General features: G+C 42.8%; 1 protein-coding gene across 6 annotated transcripts in view; it reads left to right on the forward strand.

Annotated features, from left to right (window-relative positions):
- LOC119738860 (piezo-type mechanosensitive ion channel component 2-like) overlaps positions 1-20,145 on the forward strand; it is an 83,848-nt gene that overhangs the window by 52,437 nt on the left and 11,266 nt on the right. For 5 of the 6 annotated variants that reach the window (XM_038213829.1, XM_038213830.1, XM_038213831.1 and 2 more), the window contains 15 exons: positions 931-1,009; positions 1,815-1,862; positions 2,996-3,088; positions 3,832-4,001; positions 4,815-4,894; positions 6,011-6,067; positions 9,036-9,330; positions 10,653-10,841; positions 11,998-12,166; positions 12,283-12,418; positions 13,283-13,424; positions 14,985-15,199; positions 16,511-16,669; positions 17,144-17,291; positions 18,420-18,605. In XM_038213829.1, coding sequence (XP_038069757.1) covers positions 931-1,009; positions 1,815-1,862; positions 2,996-3,088; positions 3,832-4,001; positions 4,815-4,894; positions 6,011-6,067; positions 9,036-9,330; positions 10,653-10,841; positions 11,998-12,166; positions 12,283-12,418; positions 13,283-13,424; positions 14,985-15,199; positions 16,511-16,669; positions 17,144-17,291; positions 18,420-18,605 — 2,166 coding nt within the window. The remainder of the gene's footprint in view (positions 1-930; positions 1,010-1,814; positions 1,863-2,995; positions 3,089-3,831; positions 4,002-4,814; positions 4,895-6,010; positions 6,068-9,035; positions 9,331-10,652; positions 10,842-11,997; positions 12,167-12,282; positions 12,419-13,282; positions 13,425-14,984; positions 15,200-16,510; positions 16,670-17,143; positions 17,292-18,419; positions 18,606-20,145) is intronic. The other variant, XM_038213834.1, reaches the window with a different exon arrangement.

A 20,145-nucleotide genomic window follows, 5' to 3' on the forward strand; every position in this document is an offset into this window, starting at 1 on the left:
GCAAAATTTTAGTACACAAGAACAAATGTGTGAGCTTGTCTTACATATGCAGTGTGGACTTCCGAACAAAAGACGTCCACATAATGTAGGTAGCACCGACGTTGTGTGGACTTGCCCACGTCCACACAGTGTTTCCCCATTTCTGGAAAACAGGTTTAGAGGCATTTTTGGGTTAGGTTTATATGTAGCAGAATGAAGAGAAACACTAAAGGGAATCATAGAAAAAAAATTGGGTTGAAAGAGTTTTCACAGTTTGAGAAAAATGAGTTTTTTCACTGGTTTTTCTTAACTACACGAAAGCAATGGAAAGTCCACACTAGTCATGTGAAACAAGTAGGTGTGTGTATGCGTGTGTGTGGGGGGGGGGGGGGGGGGCAGGGTACGTGTCTTGGGGAGGGGGATAGAGTGATGAAGATCTGAGCAACCTGGAGCCTGATGCTATACGTGGGGGTGAAGAGGATGAAGGGAAACACTCGGCATTCCATGTGAGTAAGGTCAGGTGTGGCTGTGTATCTAAGCAGAGGTTTGGCACTTTGAGGGTCTGGCGTGTGTCTGGATTTCGGGGTTGAATGATGGGGAACTGAGTGACCACAAGCCTGACACTATAGGAAGTAGGGAAATAGCTTTTTATGTGAGTAGAGCTAGGTCTGGCTGGGTATCTGTGTAGGGGTTCTGCATGGTGTCTGTTGGAGGGAGGGGGGAGTACTCAGCATTCCATAATAAGTATAGTCTGGCGGAGTGTTTATGGAGTCTGGTGGATATCTATCTTGGAATCTTGCTGTAAGTTTAAAGACGCTAAGCGTTTATTTGGAAGACAGTGAAGTCTCAATGTGGAACAAACAAGAATATTTTACAATCTGTTGATGCTCATTTAAAGTGTTTCCACGCAGTGGTGCCTGTGAATTTACATACCGTGTTTCTGTTACGTAGCTTGTCCATGATGCGGTTGCCATGAGCCCAGAGGATGCCTTGAAGAAAGATGATCAGGCTAAAGATGAAGACGTTGATGGTAAGACTTCCTTTTTTATAATCTGTTTGTGTTTGCCCACTCCTACCAACCCCTGACACAGAGTATGACTGCTGTTTTCATTATGTGGTTCAATAAGCAATGGAAATAATTCTTACATGAGTGCATTGGAGCTTGCATGATATTGTGACAAAACTTGTTGCCACAGGTGATCTTGTGGTTTTTTACCCATCATTTTAGTTGCATCGACTTTAGAAGTTGCCAAGCTGTTGAAGTTAGTCTAAAGTAACTATGACAATCACATTGTCAGCGCTCAGTATAATTGTACACAAAATTGGGGAGCCATAGATGATGTTCTTTCACCAGTTCATGTCAGATGACGTGTATACACGTAAAGGTTTTGCGGTTTTCGGAACGGATGACGGATAAACACGTAATGAGCAAGGCCAAAAATATCTGTCAATGACCCGCTCGCAGCGAGCGAGGCCGGAAATATCAGGATGTGCTACCCGCAGATGACGCCCTGAACCTCTCTGGCATCGAGGTTCGTGAAAAACATCCCCCGCCTGTCAAAATAATACCGATGTGAAAATAATACCGATGTGAACTGGTCAAAGCAGAAAGTTTTGTAAAGTAACATTCACTTGCAGTGATGTTTTGGAATAAAAGTTGGCGCCCCCCCCCACTCCCTTTGCCTGCAACCTCTCATCCTGAGTAGAGCAGAGCAATCTAACAACCCATGGAATGATCGATGGTCCATGAATGCCCTTGATTGATTTCCCCCAAATTTGAATCTAGTTATAAATCCCTTACTAATTTGTGATGTATTTTGCTAACACAATAACAGCTGGTGAGACTTCAGGAGCAGCGGACGCTGAGAAGACCAAGGATGAGGGTAGGTCTTTAGGGAGAAAACAAACAATTTTGAGTTTGGTCTAGAACAATGATTTGTAATTAACCTTTATTTGTGATGCGATCAAGCTAAATGGGCCCTTATCGAATTTTGTTTTTAACATTTTTGAATAGAGCTATCTTTTAGTTTATATTTGTTGAAAACCTCATGTGAATACGACCTTCCGTTCAGAAGTAATGGCACATGTGTAGAACACAGGCAGATCAGAAAGAAGAAAACAGAGAAATCAAACAGAGAAATCAACGATTCACAATTGAAGTGTTTATTAAGCAACAGTAAACATGCTTTATTTCAGGTCTTTGATTATTAATTCCTTATTTTAACTACTTTATCATGAGTTTTTCTTGGAACAAAAATAGTTGACATGAAAGAGGACATGAAGCCTTCTGATTTTACAGAAATCAATTTTTAAATTTCCTCCCCTACTGACCTATGTTAGGCAGCATCTTAAAATCATTATTGCTGACAAACAACTCATTTTGCTTGATCGCATCACATTTTCCCTGAGTGAACCCCCATTGCAATTGTTGCTAGAATTGTGACATTGGGTATGATCACTTTTAATTCTTATCGTAACTGGGTAGCCCATTCAGTGGAATCCACTGGTCTCCCATGGGGCCCAGTAAAGAGAAGACAGTGTGAGGAACTTACAGTTTTAGAGGTGGGAGGAACATTCCAGAAGAATATTCTGAGGAAAATCCAAAGAATCGGATAGGGACTGAAAATCCAATCCACATATTGGCCTGGGTAGGAATTGAACCCAGGTCACAGCGGTGGAAGGCGAGGAAAGTACCACTACGCCAACCTGACTCCCATACCAGTTTACGACTCGTTCAGCGCACAAACTTGTTGACGATGTAGATATTAAAACAGGATCAGCATTGAACCAAGACAAGGCTTTGAATCAAAATCGGCTTCAAATATCCTGATTGGAGATTTTAATCATACATATTTTCCACAAAGGAAAACAGAAACCAAGAACAGTTTTGTTGCTCGATTCTGAAAATAAGCCACTTGATGTCACCACAAATGTACACTTATTGCTGACTTCACAATGCAAACCTTCATATTATTTTTATCTCAAGATATGATATTTCTTTTACCCTTCATCACAGACAAGAAAGACGGCCCGTTGGACATTGAGGAAGCAGAAGACGTCCTCGCTGAGATTGATGAGTTGGAGAAAGAACAAGGCGAAGAGGAAAAAGGTAAAAAGCAGAGATGTAATGACTCGAGTCAGTGATTCAACTGAGTCTGAATTGCAATTGACTTAAGTCACTGACTCAACTCGACGTGTCTTCTTAAAAAAGACAACACAAATTGAGTCAAAGGCTTATCGACTCTCACATTGTTGAAAACATGAGCTAATAATTGTGTTGAGTGCTTACAATTTGTGATTTCACGTCAGGTTGTGAAAAAAATTAACTACCGCGCGATTTGTTGCTTTATGTTACAATGGTTTGGTGTAAGCTTGCCCTTTATATCTGCAAATGATTCTTCTGTTGATTCTTTTGTTTATTTCAATATAAGGTTTTATCTTTCACCGACGTATCAACACTGTATACTCAGTGTGTTACCTCCCGAATGATAGTTAAAAAAAATCTCTTCGGTGGGACTCGAACCCATGACCTCCTGCTTGCTAGTGCAGAGGTCTTACCACTCGACCACCGAGCTTATGGGATCGGTTGGCTGGCTCGAATCTGATGTACATTGCAGCGGGTGCCGCATTTAACAATTCATAAGATGACAGTTTTCATAAGCAGGAGGTCATGGGTTCGAGTCCCACCCGAGTGATTTTTTTCCAATTTTCACTCGGGAGGTAACACATTGAGTGTACAGTGTTGATTCGTCGGTGAAGGGGCAAAACCTAATATTCATTTACATCACCCCGACGCAAAAAAAATCCATCTTATGAATTGTTCTGTTTATTTGTTGGTGTTTTTTTTTTCAGCCGGCATTTGCAACAAGATCCTGAACATCATCAAGCTGGTGTGGCGCGTGCTCATGCGCGGACTGGAGGGCTGCATCCATTTCTTTGACGAGATCTCAGAGGAGTATCGCTACGTGGCGCATGAACTGGACAAACTCAGCACCGAGGGCAAGAGACAGAGAGCACTCAAGGTAAAAGGAACACACAGGAATTAGACAGTCGCAAATACAAGTGCCTCTAGTCAATTGATGTTGACAAACTTCTTGATCTTGGCTTCACAGGCCCAGTTTCATGACACTGCTGAACAGTTAACAGAAAAAGTGTGGGGGCTATAGTAGAAAGAGTGCTAATCTTATGCGTGTTTTATTTTGTAGAAATGGTTAGATTCATGTATAGATTTCTGTTCTCACATGAAATTTGTAAGCACACTTCAACAGACGTTTGTTCAGATTTAGCAAACAAATGCTACTAAGGGTGCAGGCCAGTAAATACGCCTGAAATTGCCTATGCCGGCCAAATCACGATATGCATGCCCTCAAATTTCTCCGGCATTAGAGCATTTTTAGGGCTGTGAACTTGATGATTTGTAAGAAAGAAGGGTGGAAGCCGTGCAGAGGACTGCCAGCTCGTATTTCTGTGAAATTGGGCCCTAACACTGATCTATTTTGCAATGGAGTGTAGGCGTCCATTTTCAAAATGGCGATGGGCTTCAGGACTGCTTGTAGGGGTAGTCATCTTTGGATGGAAATTTCTCCTAAAAGTTATCGGTTAACCCCCCAAAAATTGAAAAGAAAATGAAAGATGATGAAATAAGCTTTAATTTGATGTGTGGCTCAAACACCTTGGAGAGTTGTGAGTATTTTTAATATTTAAAAAAAAAAGTGCATGTAGTTATCATTGAGGTCTTCAGAAGTCTATTTACTGGTCTGCAACCTTTAGGCTATTTAGTACCTGCGTTCAGAACACCAGTACCATCTGCAATTATGTTTCTCGTCAATCCACAGAAGAAAGCCAAGGCCATCAAGCCCGCTGGGGAGGCTGATGGAGGAGAGATTGAGGAGATCGAGCCCCATGAACCAACCAAGTAAGTCTTATTCTGAACTTAATTTTTTTTGCTGTATATGAACATTTGAACAATTGTCTCTTTTAACCTAACGATTGTGAGGTAAAAAAAAAAAATTACCAGATGTACATGATTATAGGCCCACAATGCTTAACCATGAATGGAGTTTGGTTGCATTTTTTATTTAAAATTTCTTTAAAAAAAAAAATGAAATTCAAAACAAGGAAATCTGTGCTCAAAGTTGAAGCTTTTATTTCCAATAAAAAAGGTTTCTGAATCGGCAGCACTGCTTTATGCTTTCTTAGACTGGCAAAAGTGAGGATAGGATTTTGATATTTTGAATGCTATGCTTCAAAACTTTCATTTGATTGAATTTTTGCTTCCAAATTGCATGCTCTTTCCTGTTAAGTTCAAACCAGGATAAATTCTGATGAGACTACATAATCCTTTGATTTATAATGAGAGTATTACAGAATTGCTTAAGCATGATTGTCGTTTAAGATTATGCACTTCTTTTTAAACTTAAACACTTTACACAATTGCTGTTCTCTCAATTTTATGTTGACTGCATGGACAAAAACTAAACGTTTTTGCACTTCTTTTAAAAATTTAAAGACTTCACACAATTGATGTCATCTCAAATTTATGTTGACTTGTGTGCACAAAAGCTCAAATAACCTAACAGCCGAATGTTTAACTGCACACAGGGACACGAAATGTCTTCAATCCACTCTTGACAAACCAGGCAAACGAATCACAAAAGTGATCATAAATAGTCAATGTATTGAGCATGACCATAAAAAGAACCAACATGAATGGTCGACGTGCAAATGAAGCTCAATTGTATACAAAACATTAATGGCTGCAGAAAACTACATAACGCTCAAATTTGTGAACATTTTTAACAGCTTAAAGTAGTTCAACACTAATTTTAACAAAATCCACTAACTCTGTACAATACGCCTTGCTTTTTTCCCCGTTTTGCTCCGCCCCTCTCTCCCTGTACCCTATCCTTTCTAAATGCCTCTCTGCATGCATGGCCTATCCATTTCTGCACCTTCCGGGCTTTCTGTTTTCTGACACCCTACTTATAATGGATGCAATGTGGTCTCTGTTGTCTGATGGGTGTGGCTTCAGAGTGTCAATCAAGGTGGAGGATGCTGGCGTCGATGTCGAGGACGGTGGGGGTCCAAGGTTGGTTACCAGGGACATGGGTACCAGCAGAAGTCCATTAACATTTACACAAAGCGTTCCAGGGCTTTTCTGTGTACCGAATTTTTCATCCAGATTATTATTTAATTCTGTTGTATCCATTACATTTGGCTCAACAAAAAAATTCAAAATATTTTTTTCTTAATAATATGTACAGGGCTGACCGTTGATGGTCTGACTAAAGATAGTTTAAAATCATCAACAGCTGTGCATTAAAGGGAATATACAACATTTGCAAACATCGAAAAATAAAACTACCAAGTTTTTGCGAAATACCTTAATAGGATGTTGGTAAATGACAGTCTAAAGCATCCTGTAAAATTATGGCACCTGGTATACTGTCATTTTCAAGAAAAGTGGTATTTTTGTATCAATTTCCAACGCTGATCGGCCGATCAGCGTTGGAAACAACTGGCTTTTTTTTCAAATACTGGCCCCAATTGACCATCGCACTTGTTTGCAATCGATTACAAACCTATGAACGGGTACGAGCCAGCTAGACTGGTTCCCTGACCTTACAATTCCCCAATGTATGTAAACTGCTCTGTTTCTTCTTATATGGAGTCAGGGAACCAGACTACAGGAAAATGATCGTTTTTCTTGGTTTTTATAGCATTTTCGAACCTAAAACCTCCAAAAAGTCAGTGTAACTATATTTGCTTTATATTTCCAACCCCCCAATCCCATCCATTTCTGAAAATTACAGCAAAAGCAAATGATGTATATTCCCTTTAAACAACAAATTACACAAGCACCTTAACATGCATGCACACATACCCTTTGCTAAAAATGCTGATGTGAGATATTTTGGGGAATACATTTAGACTATTCTTAATGGCTTAAAAAGCGAGAAAATATTTCTTCAAGTGGATTTTTTTTTGGGGGGGGGGAGATGTTGAGATCGGCAAGCTTTGTGTAATGTAATGGACTTCTGGTACCAAGTCTGCTTTATTTTTTGTTTTGCACCTCCCCTGATGGGAGAATCTGCATGCCATTCATATGCATCATCACTCATCAATATTCATGAGTAGTAATCGCAGTGATTAGCATAACAAAGAGCCCAGGTAAGTTTTGAATGTTTGATGCATGTAACATAGCAGCTTTTTTTTAGACGCTCCATTTACCAGGCAATTTTCCATCATTCTTGACGTCAGAGGAACGGAAGTAATGTACTATATGTCAACAGCCAAGTAACTTTCTAAACGTTTCTCTGCGCAATTTGCATGACTCCTTATTTGCAATCTGCATGTAATATGCACAAGACTTCATCTTAAGTGCATGATCAATGTATGTTAACTACATGTTATTATATAAAATACATACTTATATGGATATAACACATTCATTTATTTTATACCTTGTCTGTATTTTTGTGTGATATTTTGTATTCCATTTGTTAAATATCCCACATTGTACTATGTTCATTTAGCATATTGTCTGAGGCATATTTATTGTCTGGATGAAAAAGATTCTGTTTTCATTATAAATTGATAAATCATACAAACCATGCTGGGCAATTCCACGGTTACTCACGTTACATTTTTGATGTACTTTGGAGTTTCCTTGGGCTGTAATTACCATACTGAAAAGGTTTAATAACTGTTATCCCCATGGTAGATAGAGTAGACCTAGACCTACCTAAGCACCAAAGATGACATCCAGAAAAATGTGTTATGAATGATAAACAATATGCACAAAATTGGTTACTCACGTTACATTTTCGTAACGTGAGTAACCGATTTTGTGCGTCTTGTTTATCATACATAACCTTTTTTTTTTCTGGATGTCATCTTTGGTGCTTAGGTAGGTCTAGGTCTACTCTATCTACCATGGGGATAACAGTTATTAAACCTTTTCAGTAAGGTAGTTACAGCCCAAGGAAACTCAAAAGTACATCAAAAATGTAACGTGAGTAACCGTGGAATTGCCCTTCTGCATTCATCCAGTGTGACGTTTTTGTCAGTTTTATGCATGTTGGTCATCATTGCACAGCATACATCATCGTATTCGGCAATGTCATGTTTAAAGCCGCAAATAGTCCAAGCGACAAAACTACAGTAGACATAAAGTCTTCTTAATAATGGAAAAGTCCCAGTTTATTCTTGTTCTCAGTGATCTCGGAACAAGATTCTAAATTATTAAGCGGCTCATTCAAAGATTAGCCTTAATCAGTGTAGGCCTCAAGGCCATCTAAGATATATTCAGAGATGCCACTTTTCCGGTTTTAACTGGAATTCCGGCTTTTAAAAAAACCTCACAAAAATTCTGGTTTTCTGGCCGTCAAAATAAGCCGGAAAAAGACAAGAAAAACTGTGGAAATGTGTTGATTTTTACTTCGTTGGCGCTCTCAATTTAGTACATTTAGGCACACACACGGTACAACGTTGTTCGTTGAAGTAGTCTTAAAAACAGTCTTTGTTGTTGCCGAGCCTGCATGCGATACAGGCGGCCAACTTACTTGCACGCAGTATACAACGCAGTGTACGAACCGACAGCTTAAAGGCCATAGAAGCAAAACTGGGCTTGGCTACAAGATAAAGATGACAACGGGGACTTTGTGTTGGACTCGGACTTGGAGTGGCTTTTTCACACACAAAAAGTTCCGGGTTTTTTTTCAAGCAGCCGTTCTGTTTTTTTTTTTTCAAGCAAACACAGATCCGTTTTTTTCAAGCAGACCCTGTGGCAACTCTGTATATTGGAGAATGAAAAATCTGGGAATGAAGATAGGACCGACAATAGTCAGGTGAACTCAATTGTGTCAACAAACTGTATTATTATATGCACAGTGTCATTGGGGAATAGACCAAAGATGTCCACGGTGTGTCAACATGGGATTTTTCAAGCATGGTCATTGTCTCCGGAGAAAAAAAAACAAGATTTGATAAACCCCTTGCGTTCTTGTCCAGTTTCATTACCACACTATCCAAATTGATTCTTCTGCATCCCGTAGTCAGGGCGACGACACAGATGCGGTCGCCAAGGCAGAGACGGCTTCCACCGCCGAGACGGCCTCCAGCGAGAAGTTTGTCCGCACCATGCCCCGGCCGATCCGCTTCTTCTACTCCTTGCTCTACGCCATCATCTCCCAGTCCCAGCTGGTCTGCTACTTCCTGATCATCCTCAACTTGCTCCTCTCGGCCAATCTCCTGTCGCTGCCGCTGCCGATCCTCATCTTCACCTGGGCGATGTTGTCTGTGCCGCGGCCGACCAAGAGGTTCTGGATCACGGTCATAACCTTCACACAGGTGAATTTTTAAAAAGTTTCACAATTTATAATCAGTACCGTTTTAAAAAAAAGACTTCCGATGGGCAGCTGATCAAAAATAGGTTTTTTTAACATGGTTGTTGTAGAAGTTTTTAGTTATACATTTCTTGATCTGACACTCCTACTAGAGGCAAATCAAAAGCTGATTCTTTGGATGTATATTTACACATATTTAACCCTAACCGCCCTGAATACTCCAAAATCCTTTTTGCAAATTGGAAGAATTTGCAGGATTGAGGTTACATGGCAAAAGTGCGTTGCTGATTTTGGAGTACGCACTGTGTCAAGGTCTTGGGCCGGACCTTGTGTTGTTTATGCTCAGCCGTGCATAAATTTAGTCCTTGATTATACTTGACATCCTCCGCACTGCTCCAGGATGTCACTGCCTCTGCCTCAGCCTACTGACAGACATAGCCGGAGGATTTTGCAGGATTCAGGCAGTGGTCACCCCTCCATGGTCCATATTCAAGAAATAACGGAGGAATTTGCAGGATTGAGGCTATATGCTATTTTTCCATGAGGCCAATTGGAGGATTTTGCAGGATTGAGGCTACATCCTAGCAAAAAGGTCTAGGGAGTTAGGGTTAAGATCTCAGATTCGCAATTAAAAATCTCTTTTGGTGGGCTGGGGAGTGGGTTGTAACCTCCATTTCCAGTTCTGTCCAGAAGCATCAGGTTTTGACAGAACACGTTGTTACATTGTATTTATTCACTGATAAATTCTTGAAACCGTACAGTGCTAGGGTGTTTCTGGGCGGTACAGGGTGTGTTAACACGTAGGTTAACTATGGACTATTGCTGCATGCCAATCGCGTCGTGTTTATCGTGTTCACCGTGAATTACTCCTGGTTCCCGAGTGGGTTGCATCCTGATGCTGCTCACCAGGCCTTCATGCACACTGACCCCGCTAGTATTTTTGTCAAGTCGTGAACTCGAGAAGAAAATCTGCTTCCAGTTCACCACTGGTGAATACGAGTAACCAGGCGATGAAATAATAATACGACTAGTGAACTTGTGAACACGATAAACACGACACGATAGGAACACATTTATGATGCGTGAACAGTACATGGCGCTTCATTTCCACCCAAAATATCTCTGTGGGTGGGACAGGCTGCCTACGCGGGGGTTCCCGCAACTAACTTTTATCTGAATGCGCACAGCATCTCGGCTTGAGTCCCCCCAGTTGGTCTTCACTTACACCAATGCCTTCTCTACGTTTGCAAGGATTTGGAAGAGTCCTTATCCTCTTGAATAGAGGACTAAACCGTGATTTCATTTGCCATCTTCCTCCTCTCGCAGTTGGTGGTCATCTTGAAGTACTTCTTCCAGTTCTACTTCTATCCTTGGAACACGGATGACGAGATAATACTCAATGAGAGCAACCCTCTCTGGTGGCCCGTCATCCTTGGCATCAATCGCAAGGATGCCTACGCCGTCTTGGATCTCTGCATCTTGCTGGCTGCGTTCTTCCACCGCTCCATCCTGAGGGTAGGTGCCGATGAGAAATAGTCACAAAGTACAGGATTTTTTTTTTTTCAAATGATTTATAATTCGTTTTCTGGGTTAGACCCTCTCAGTACAATTGGCTTGGCTCTCCCCAGTATTACAGTTTTTGGTCAGGCAAAGACCCCCCCAAAAAATAAACCAAAACTATGAAGTTTGTTCTTTCAACCCTTCTTTGTCAAGTGATGTAAAAATGGTGGCCATATGTCCAAAAATCGAGAATGTTAACCAGTTCGCACCGGATGACGTGTATGCACGCAAAAGGTTTTGCGGTATTCGGAACGGATGACGGATAAACACGCAGGGAGCGAGGCCAGAAATAATATTTATCAGCGACCTGCTCGCAGCAAGCGAGGCTGGAAATATGAGTGTGCTGCCCGAGGGTGATGGCTTCAACTCACCTGGCTTGAGGTCGAGTTAAAAATAATCCCGCGCCTCGTTCCGTTTCTTGTCAAAATAATCCTGGCGCGAACTAGTTAATCAAAAAAACATTTTGATCTGGTCCCATTTATCAAACTGCAAGCCATTTTACAAGACGAAATGGGTGCTCCATACCTCAAAGTGTGCATGGATACTTCTGGAGCAGTCTTATGTGCAGTCTTAAGCTAAGGCCAAAAAAAAAAGTCTCCGGTTTCTGGTATGGAGCTTGCCTCAAAAGTGGTGCGGCGACGCGGCTTTTTTTTTTTTTTTACCTGATTTTTTTGCTTCAAATGTCGGCTGATGACTGCAAATGGTGCCCGACTAAACTTAGTACAAATAGGCCTATATGGGATTGGGAGTCCAGAGAGGCCACATAAAGCTTATTCTCGACCATAACCCCACCTAAAAACACATTAAAATTGTGCAGCAGCAGAATTCCAGTCAAACCAGTGAGTTTGGCAGTTTTGGGACATCATCTTTCATTGAAAAAAAAAGTTTTCATTTTGCCGACGCGCATGGCTACGGCGACGCGCGCGCAAACCAGAAACCGGAGACTTTTTTTTTTTGGCCTAATCATGCAAACTGTAACAAAAGGCATTCCTTGGTTTTTTGTCGTCCCCTTGTTACTTGTAAACTGAAATGATTCCAGCTCTGGCAAGTTGTCGCAAATGTGCGAGCTTAAATCTGGCACCCTGACTCTAAGTATCTTGAATGCACACAGAGACACGGCCTTTGGCAGGAGAGTCAGGTGGTGCCCAACCTGGAAGACCCTAACGCCCAGGAGCAACCGGCAATCACCGATGGGGACGCCTCAGTGGATGATGTAGACGCAAAGAAGAAGAAGAAGAAGAAAAAGAAGAAGTCAAAGGACAAGGGCGACAAGGAAACCGGTAAGTTGATAAAACCAAGGAGCAGAATATTGCAAGCAGTGTACATGGCCTGTATCCTAAAAGCTTCCTGCCGACAATTTTGATCACTTTTTATTTTTTGTTGGGCTGATTTTCAGAGAAGTCAGAGGCCGCAGCTGCAGAAGCAGAGAAATCTCCAGGGGAGGAGGGAGCAGCAACTGCCAAGGACGGAGATGAGACCAAGGCATCGGAGGATGCTGAGGGAGACAGTGAAACAGAAGAGAAAGAGAAGAGGTAGAAACATTTAAAGAAACCTTTATCTTAAAACACTGGAATTTCGCTTCAGAGAGAAGAATTTTGAAATATGGGTTTTGCCCGTCGCTGACTGGGTACCTTAACTGCCAGGTTGTGCCTGGGATCTGGAAAATACCTGCTTGGCATCAGCTGGCTCAGGAGTTCTGGAGCCTCCTGATAAAAAATATGATGGAATAGGGTTGTTGCGCCTACTGCCCTGCGGTGACTCAGTGGATGGATACGATGGTCTGGGTATTCATCTCTTAGAGAGTCCGATGATATGCTTGGCTCTGTTCTGAATGGAATCAAGTTGAGCAAGGGAAGTAGGTGTTGCATTGAGCCAGGCAGTACTCGCATACTTCATCTGCGTATTGCAGCTTTGAAGATAATGGCTCTCTGGACCATTACAATGTTGTTAGGCCAAAAAAAAAAAGTCTCCGGTTTCTGGTATGGAGCTTGCCCAAAAAGTGGTGCGGCGACGCGGCTTTTTTTTTTTTTTTACCTGATTTTTTTGCTTCAAATGTCGGCTGATGACTGCAAATGGTGCCCGACTAAACTTAGTGCAAATATATGGGAGTCCAGAGAGGCCACATAAAGCTTATCCTCGACCATAACCCCATCTAAAAACACGTCAAAATTGTGCAGCAGCAGGATTCCAGTCAAACCAGTGAGTTTGGCGGTTTTGAGACATCAACTTTCATTGGAAAAAAACTTTTTAATTTTGCCGACGCGCATGGCTACGGCGACGCGCGCGCATACCAGAAACCAGAGACTTTTTTTTTTTGGCCTTATGTCAGAAGTGCATTCGGAACAAGACAAAAATCTTGATTTATTGGCATAGTGTTTTTTTTTTTTTATTTCCAGGAGCATTTTTGCACCCTTCGTTGACTTCTATCACAACATGCTGGACCCTACCTACACTGCGGTCACCGACGTGTATGTCCCCATGTTCCTCTGTGATGTCTTCAACTTCATCCTCTTCGCCATCTTCTCTTATTCCTTCGGAGTAAGTACTGAACATCTTAAGATCTGTAAAATCAAAGTCTGTCAATTTCAATTTACTGATTATTGTTTTTGGGGTCTTGGGGGGGGGGGGCTAATGGGTGGCTTGTGCGTAAAGCGCTCGCCTCTCACCAAGGTGACCACGGTTCGAATCCTGGCCGCGGATCGCATGTGAGTAGAGTTGTGCGTTGGTTCTTTCCTGTGCCACGAGGGTTTTTCTCCGGGCCCTCCGGTTTTCCTCCCTCCGGAAAAATCAAACACTTTCGATCTCAGGCTTTGCTCCGTGGTCATATATGGGTCGATGTGGCCGGCAGCCATAGGCGCCTTTATGTGCCAGCGGCCCAACCACGTTGTAGCCGCGTCCTTCGCAATTCAGCATACCAGCTGCGAGTAAGGATGATTAGCCTCCCAAATTATTATTATTATTATTAATAAGCTTGAGAAATCTTGATGTAGCACACCATGCATTTGAAAATTTGATTAAACTGTTTCTAAATTTAAATTAAACAGATTTTTTTTCATCAGAGTATGGATATAACTGGCTTTAGATCAATGTGTACCCTTTTTTGTAGGTTTTTTTTAACAGGGTACCTTAGAATGTTCTGGTACCCACAGAACTGTAGTTAACTCAGAATTAAGGTGTTCCCAAATCCCGACTGTGAGCGTCTTGTGCTGCATCCTACATGGCTGCGAAGAAAAAAACAACTTGAAACATTAAACTGCCGCAACCTCTCTGTTAGGGAGCTTGTAAGTCGGCAAGGAGACTCATAACAAATTGAAGAGTTCCTTAGATGCAAAAGCCTGTTTTGAATTTTTGTCGGTAGTAGATCAATAAAGATATGTGTGGTCTTTTTCAAAGCACTGTGTCAGATTCTGCCCAAAACCAGTGTTCAGGAGTGAAACTGAGAAAAAAAGTTTGATCAGATATCCACTTTTTTATGGTTGGGTGTCTGGATGCTTTAAAGGAGACGAACCTGTGTTCACAGGAACGGAGTGCCCATCTCTCTTTCATTAGCGAATGGGACAGACTCATGCTGCTGTGGGGGGATCGCCACACCTCCTCCACAGCGAGTCTGTTACCTTCCCAGCATTGAATAATGCCGGTACCTATTTAACACCGGGGTTAAGAGGAGTTATTGAGGTAAAGCGCCTTACTCAAGGGCACAACAAGCATGTCCATGATGGGGCTCGAATCCACAACCTCATGATCATGAATCCTGATATGCTCCACCGCTAGACCACACGTGCCCACATGTCTGGATGGGCATCCTGAGCTGCTAGCAAACAAGGCCATCCTTTGGGAGCCCTCTCACGGCAAGCCGTCCCAGGGGAGACCAGCGAAGACGATGATCAATGTCCTGATGAAAGACAAAGAAGTCAAGACCGAGGAAGAGCTGACCAGCTGTATGGGCGACCGTGACGTGTCAGGCATCGTGCTCGTCTCAAGCCACGCCTTCTTGAGTCGACGACAAACTGACTTACTGTGTCTGGGTGTAAATCCCAGCTCTATCGGTTTGCCACGCCTATCAGTTGACACAACTTTCTTCTTTTTCCCCTTTTCTAGGAGGAGCAAGCACAGAGCGACGTGACCGAGCTGATCACCTCCAACTCCATCCCGCTCTTCTTTGTTCTGTTCCTCCTCCTTCAATTTGTCTTGATGGTCATCGATCGGGCCATTTACCTTCGCAAGGCGGTCGTGGCCAAGTTCATCTTTCTCATCGTTGTCATCATCAGCGTGCACGTCTGGATGTTCTTCCTGCTACCAGAGATCAACAACAAGTACGGCTGTCCAAGTTTGTTTTATTAATTTGTTTTGGTTAAAGGGAATATACTTCATTTGCTTTTGCTGTAATTTTCAGAAATGGATGGAATTGGGGGGTTGGAAATATATAGCAAATATAGTTACACTGATTTTTTTGAGGTTTTGGGTTCGAAAATGCTATAAAAACCAAGAAAAACAATCATTTTCCTGTAGTCTGGTTCCCTGACTCAATATAAGAAGAAACAAAGCAGTTTACATACATTGGGGAATTGTAAGGTCAGGGAACCAGTCTAGCTAGCTCGTACCCGTTCATAGGTTTGTAATCGATTGCAAACAAGTGCCATGGTCAATTGGGGCCAGTATTTGAAAAAAAAGCCAGTTGTTTCCAACGCTGATCAGTCGATCAGCGTTGGAAATTGATACAAAAATACCACTTTTCTTGAAAATGACAGTATACCAGGTGCCATGATTTTACAGGATGCTTTACACTGTCATTCACTAACAGTCCAGCAAGGTATTTCAAAATGATTTGGTAGTTTTATTTTTTGATGTTTGCAAATGTTGTATTTTCCCTTTAATTTTTCACCCGTTAGCAGCCCAAACCTACTGGCCTGGACCATTTTTAGCACTGTAATGATGCAATTTGGAGAGTTTAAATTAGTAAATACATGTTATCAAAGAAACAACTCAGATGTAGATTTACGTCTTTGGGAACTAGGGCTGAATTTGCCAGTTTTAAAGATGTTTGTTTAAAATTTGTGAAGATCAATTTGAGGTGTCCATGCAGTCAGACATTTTGTAATGGCACTCTTGAATCAAACCTCTCTGTTCCATTTTAACTGATTTCATTTTTTGCTTGACCATTGCCTAGGGTTTTACGGGGCATTTTTTCAGTTTTTATTAAGATTTGAGTTTCTTTATTCATGAGCAAAATTGTGACGACATCATTGACAGAAAGTGCAGCTGCTTCGTCATACAAGGTGTTTTCCCGGGCGCCGTTTAGTACAAAAATGACCCCCACCTTGCTTCACAAAAAAGGCTGTAGAACAAAAACCGAATCGGGCGATCTTGGTTTTATTTTTCTTCTAAAAAGATTCTCCATGCATTGGTTTATGTGATTTGAATCTGAGGGTATTGAAGTATGCCATTCCGGTTTGGTTTTTTTTTTTTTTTTTGGACCACCCTTGTAAAACCCTTTCATTTCCCCCCTCCTCCCCCAAAAAATCATAACCATAATTACAAAATAGATATTATGAAAAAGTATTGTATATACAAAATTCATGTCCCTTCAAAAAGTATTTTATTCGTATTTGACCGTTTTCACGCAGCCGATTCACCAGTAACGTACCAGCCCAGATATGGTACTTTGTCAAGTGCATCTACTTTGGACTGTCAGCCTACCAGATCCGTTGCGGTTACCCGACGCGTATCCTGGGCAACTGCTTGTGTAAACGCTACAACTACATCAACTTGTTCCTGTTCTACGGGTGAGTAGAAGTTAACGATCCTGTAAATTGAAAGTCTTCCACAATGAAGTCAATCAAACATACATGTAATCCTACTACGTCCCCCAAAAAAGTGTCTGCCTGACTATATTTGAAATAACTACAAAACCATGAAGCCACTTTGACTACATAAAGCAGGATCAACTGGCTGTGACTGTTTATGTGACTCGATATATCTATGCTTTGACTCTAGGTGATTGATAAGCCAGCTGTGTTTACAACTTGCCTGCTTTTGTCTGTTGATAGAATTTGACTAGTCAGAGTGCTTGCTTGAAATATGATCTGACTGTTGGAGACCAGCCTGTGTATAAAGGAATGGCAGTGGAAGACATTTTGACTGTCGGTGACTGTTCAGACAGCAGGAGGGTTGAAGAACTAATCGTGCTTCTGATTAGTTTTCATGGCTGATTTCACAGTCTGCATTGTTTCTCGTCCCTCTTTCTTTCCCTTTGCCAGCTACCAAGGCATCCCGTTCCTGAAGGAGATCCGTATGTTGATGGACTGGATGTTCACCGACACCACCCTGTCATTCAGTCACTGGGTGGAAGTGGAGGACGTCTACTCCAACGTCTACACCACAAAATGCTGGAGAAATGCTGAAAGGGTCAGTTAATTAAGCTGCTTTTTAAAGAGGTTGTGGAATGCTCGAAGACATTTCCGTCATTTTTTGAGTATATGTAGCCTAAGGTGTGATGAAATAAAAACGACTATTGTTTCTGTCATGAAATGAGTACAAAGGGTACTTTTGAGAGCTATTTTTCAGGTCCTGTTTCGAACCGAACGTGCAATTTGTGTAAAAGTCGTCGTTGCGGGCAGCAAACAAAACACAGTAAATCGGGACGTAATAAACAGGACTCGTTTATGCTACTCTGCATCGGGAGTCCTGTTTATTACGTCACGATTTACTGTGTTTTGTTTGCTGCCCGCAACAACGACTTTTACACAAATTGCACGTTCGGGTCGAAACAGGCATGACAGGACTTGAAAAACAGCTCTCAAAAGAACCTTTTGTACTCATTTTATGACAGAAACAATAGACGTTTTTATTTCATCACACCTTAGGCTACATATACCCGAAAAATGACGGAAATGTCTTCGAGCATTCCACAACCTCTTTAATTAAGCCCGATTTAATACATCCTAAGCATTGAGGGTCCTGACTCGAAGTTTGTCTATCCAGTTGTTGACAAGTTATCTAATGACTGTATAAAACTTTGTTTAAATGGTTGTAATATGTGACCTACCGTGACAAAATGAGGAATGTCCCCCAAAACCATGTTTTGAGTAATCAACGCCTGAAGTTGCATACACTAAAAAAAATTGAGTCAAATCAATGTTGGATTTTTCTTATTTTTGAGTAGCTAAGGTATCCAAGATGCACACTATGCATTTTTGTAGCCAAAAAAACCCCCAAAAGTTGGAAACTGAAGAACGTTTTCTACTGCCGTTGGCAGCGCAATGCATATTTCTTTTTTCAAAGCCATTTTGCTTGAAATGAGGTCAGCGAAGTTCGGTGGGACACTGTTGAAGTTCCTGCGGCATATCTGTGGAATAAATTAAGCTCCATAAATAACTTTGGTACCATTGGAAAGCCAATGATTTGCGCTTTAACATGATGTACGTAACTTGAAAAGTTAAAGGTGGGGGTTGCTCCTCATTACCATATGGCAGGTCACATATTTCACTAAAATCACTTATTATATTCATTGTTTCTGTTGTTGTTTTTCTACAGAACTATCCTGTTGATCGCGGCCTTCTGAAGAGCAAAGTGGTCAAGTACGGAGCCGGTGGGATCCAACTCCTGGCCCTCATCCTCATTGTCTGGTTCCCTCTACTCCTGATCTCGCTGTCCAACACCTCGAGCATCGCTAACCCGCCCTCCGAGATTGATATCAGTATCAGCATCAGTGGCTATGGGGTGAGTCCTCAACGTTGTCTGGTTCATGCCTAACGCCCCAAGCATTCTTAGCCCACTATTGCTCCCATCAACATCTGTCTAATAAGTTCCCCTTACTGGTGGCATGGATGGCGTCGTGCGTAAAGCGTTCACCTCTCACTGAAGAGAGTTCCCTTTTTATTGGTGGCATGGATGGCGTCGTGCGTAAAGCGCCCACCTCTCACCGAAGAGAGTTCCCTCCTTATTGGTGGCATGGATGGCGTCGTGCGTAAAGCGCTCGCCTCTCACCGAAGAGAGTTCCCTCCTTATCGGTGGCATGGATGGCGTCGTGCGTAAAGCGCCCACCTCTCACTGAAGAGAGTTCCCTCCTTATCGGTGGCATGGATGGCATCGTGCGTAAAGCGCTCACCTCTCACTGAAGAGAGTTCCCTCCTTATTGGTGGCATGGATGGCGTCGTGCGTAAAGCGCCCACCTCTCACCGAAGAGAGTTCCCTCCTTATTGGTGGCATGGATGGCGTCGTGCGTAAAGCGCTCACCTCTCACTGAAGAGAGTTCCCTCCTTATTGGTGGCATGGATGGCGTCGTGCGTAAGCGCTCGCCTCTCACTGAAGAGAGTTCCCTCCTTATTGGGGGCATGGATGGCGTCGTGCGTAAAGCGCTCACCTCTCACTGAAGAGAGTTCCCTCCTTATTGGCGGCATGGATGGTGTCGTGCGTAGAGCGCTCACCTCTCACTGAAGAGAGTTCCCTCCTTATTGGGGGCATGGATGGCATCGTGCGTAAAGCGCTCACCTCTCACCGAAGAGAGTTCCCTCCTTATTGGCGGCATGGATGGCGTCATGCGTAGAGCGCTCACCTCTCACCGAAGAGAGTTCCCTCCTTATTGGTGGCATGGATGGCATCGTGCGTAAGCGCTCACCTCTCACTGAAGAGAGTTCCCTCCTTATTGGTGGCATGGATGGCGTCGTGCGTAAAGCGCTCACCTCTCACTGAAGAGAGTTCCCTCCTTATTGGGGGCATGGATGGCGTCGTGCGTAAAGCGCTCACCTCTCACCGAAGAGAGTTCCCTTCTTATCGGTGGCTTGGATGGCGTCGTGCGTAAGCGCTCGCCTCTCACTGAAGAGAGTTCCCTCCTTATTGGTGGCATGAATGGCGTTGTGCGTAAAGCGCTCTCCTCTCACTGAAGAGAGTTCCCTCCTTATTGGTGGCATGGATGGCGTCGTGCGTAAAGCGCTCTCCTCTCACTGAAGAGAGTTCCCTCCTTATTGGTGGCATGGATGGCGTCGTGCGTAAAGCGCTCACCTCTCACTGAAGAGAGTTCCCTCCTTATTGGTGGCATGGATGGCGTCGTGCGTAAGCGCTCGCCTCTCACTGAAGAGAGTTCCCTCCTTATTGGTGGCATGGATGGCGTCGTGCGTAAAGCGCTCACCTCTCACTGAAGAGAGTTCCCTCCTTATTGGTGGCATGGATGGCGTCGTGCGTAAGCGCTCGCCTCTCACTGAAGAGAGTTCCCTCCTTATTGGGGGCATGGATGGCGTCGTGCGTAAAGCGCTCACCTCTC

Source organism: Patiria miniata, unplaced genomic scaffold (assembly GCF_015706575.1).
Source record: "Patiria miniata isolate m_02_andy unplaced genomic scaffold, ASM1570657v1 HiC_scaffold_3, whole genome shotgun sequence".
NCBI lineage: Eukaryota > Metazoa > Echinodermata > Asteroidea > Valvatida > Asterinidae > Patiria > Patiria miniata.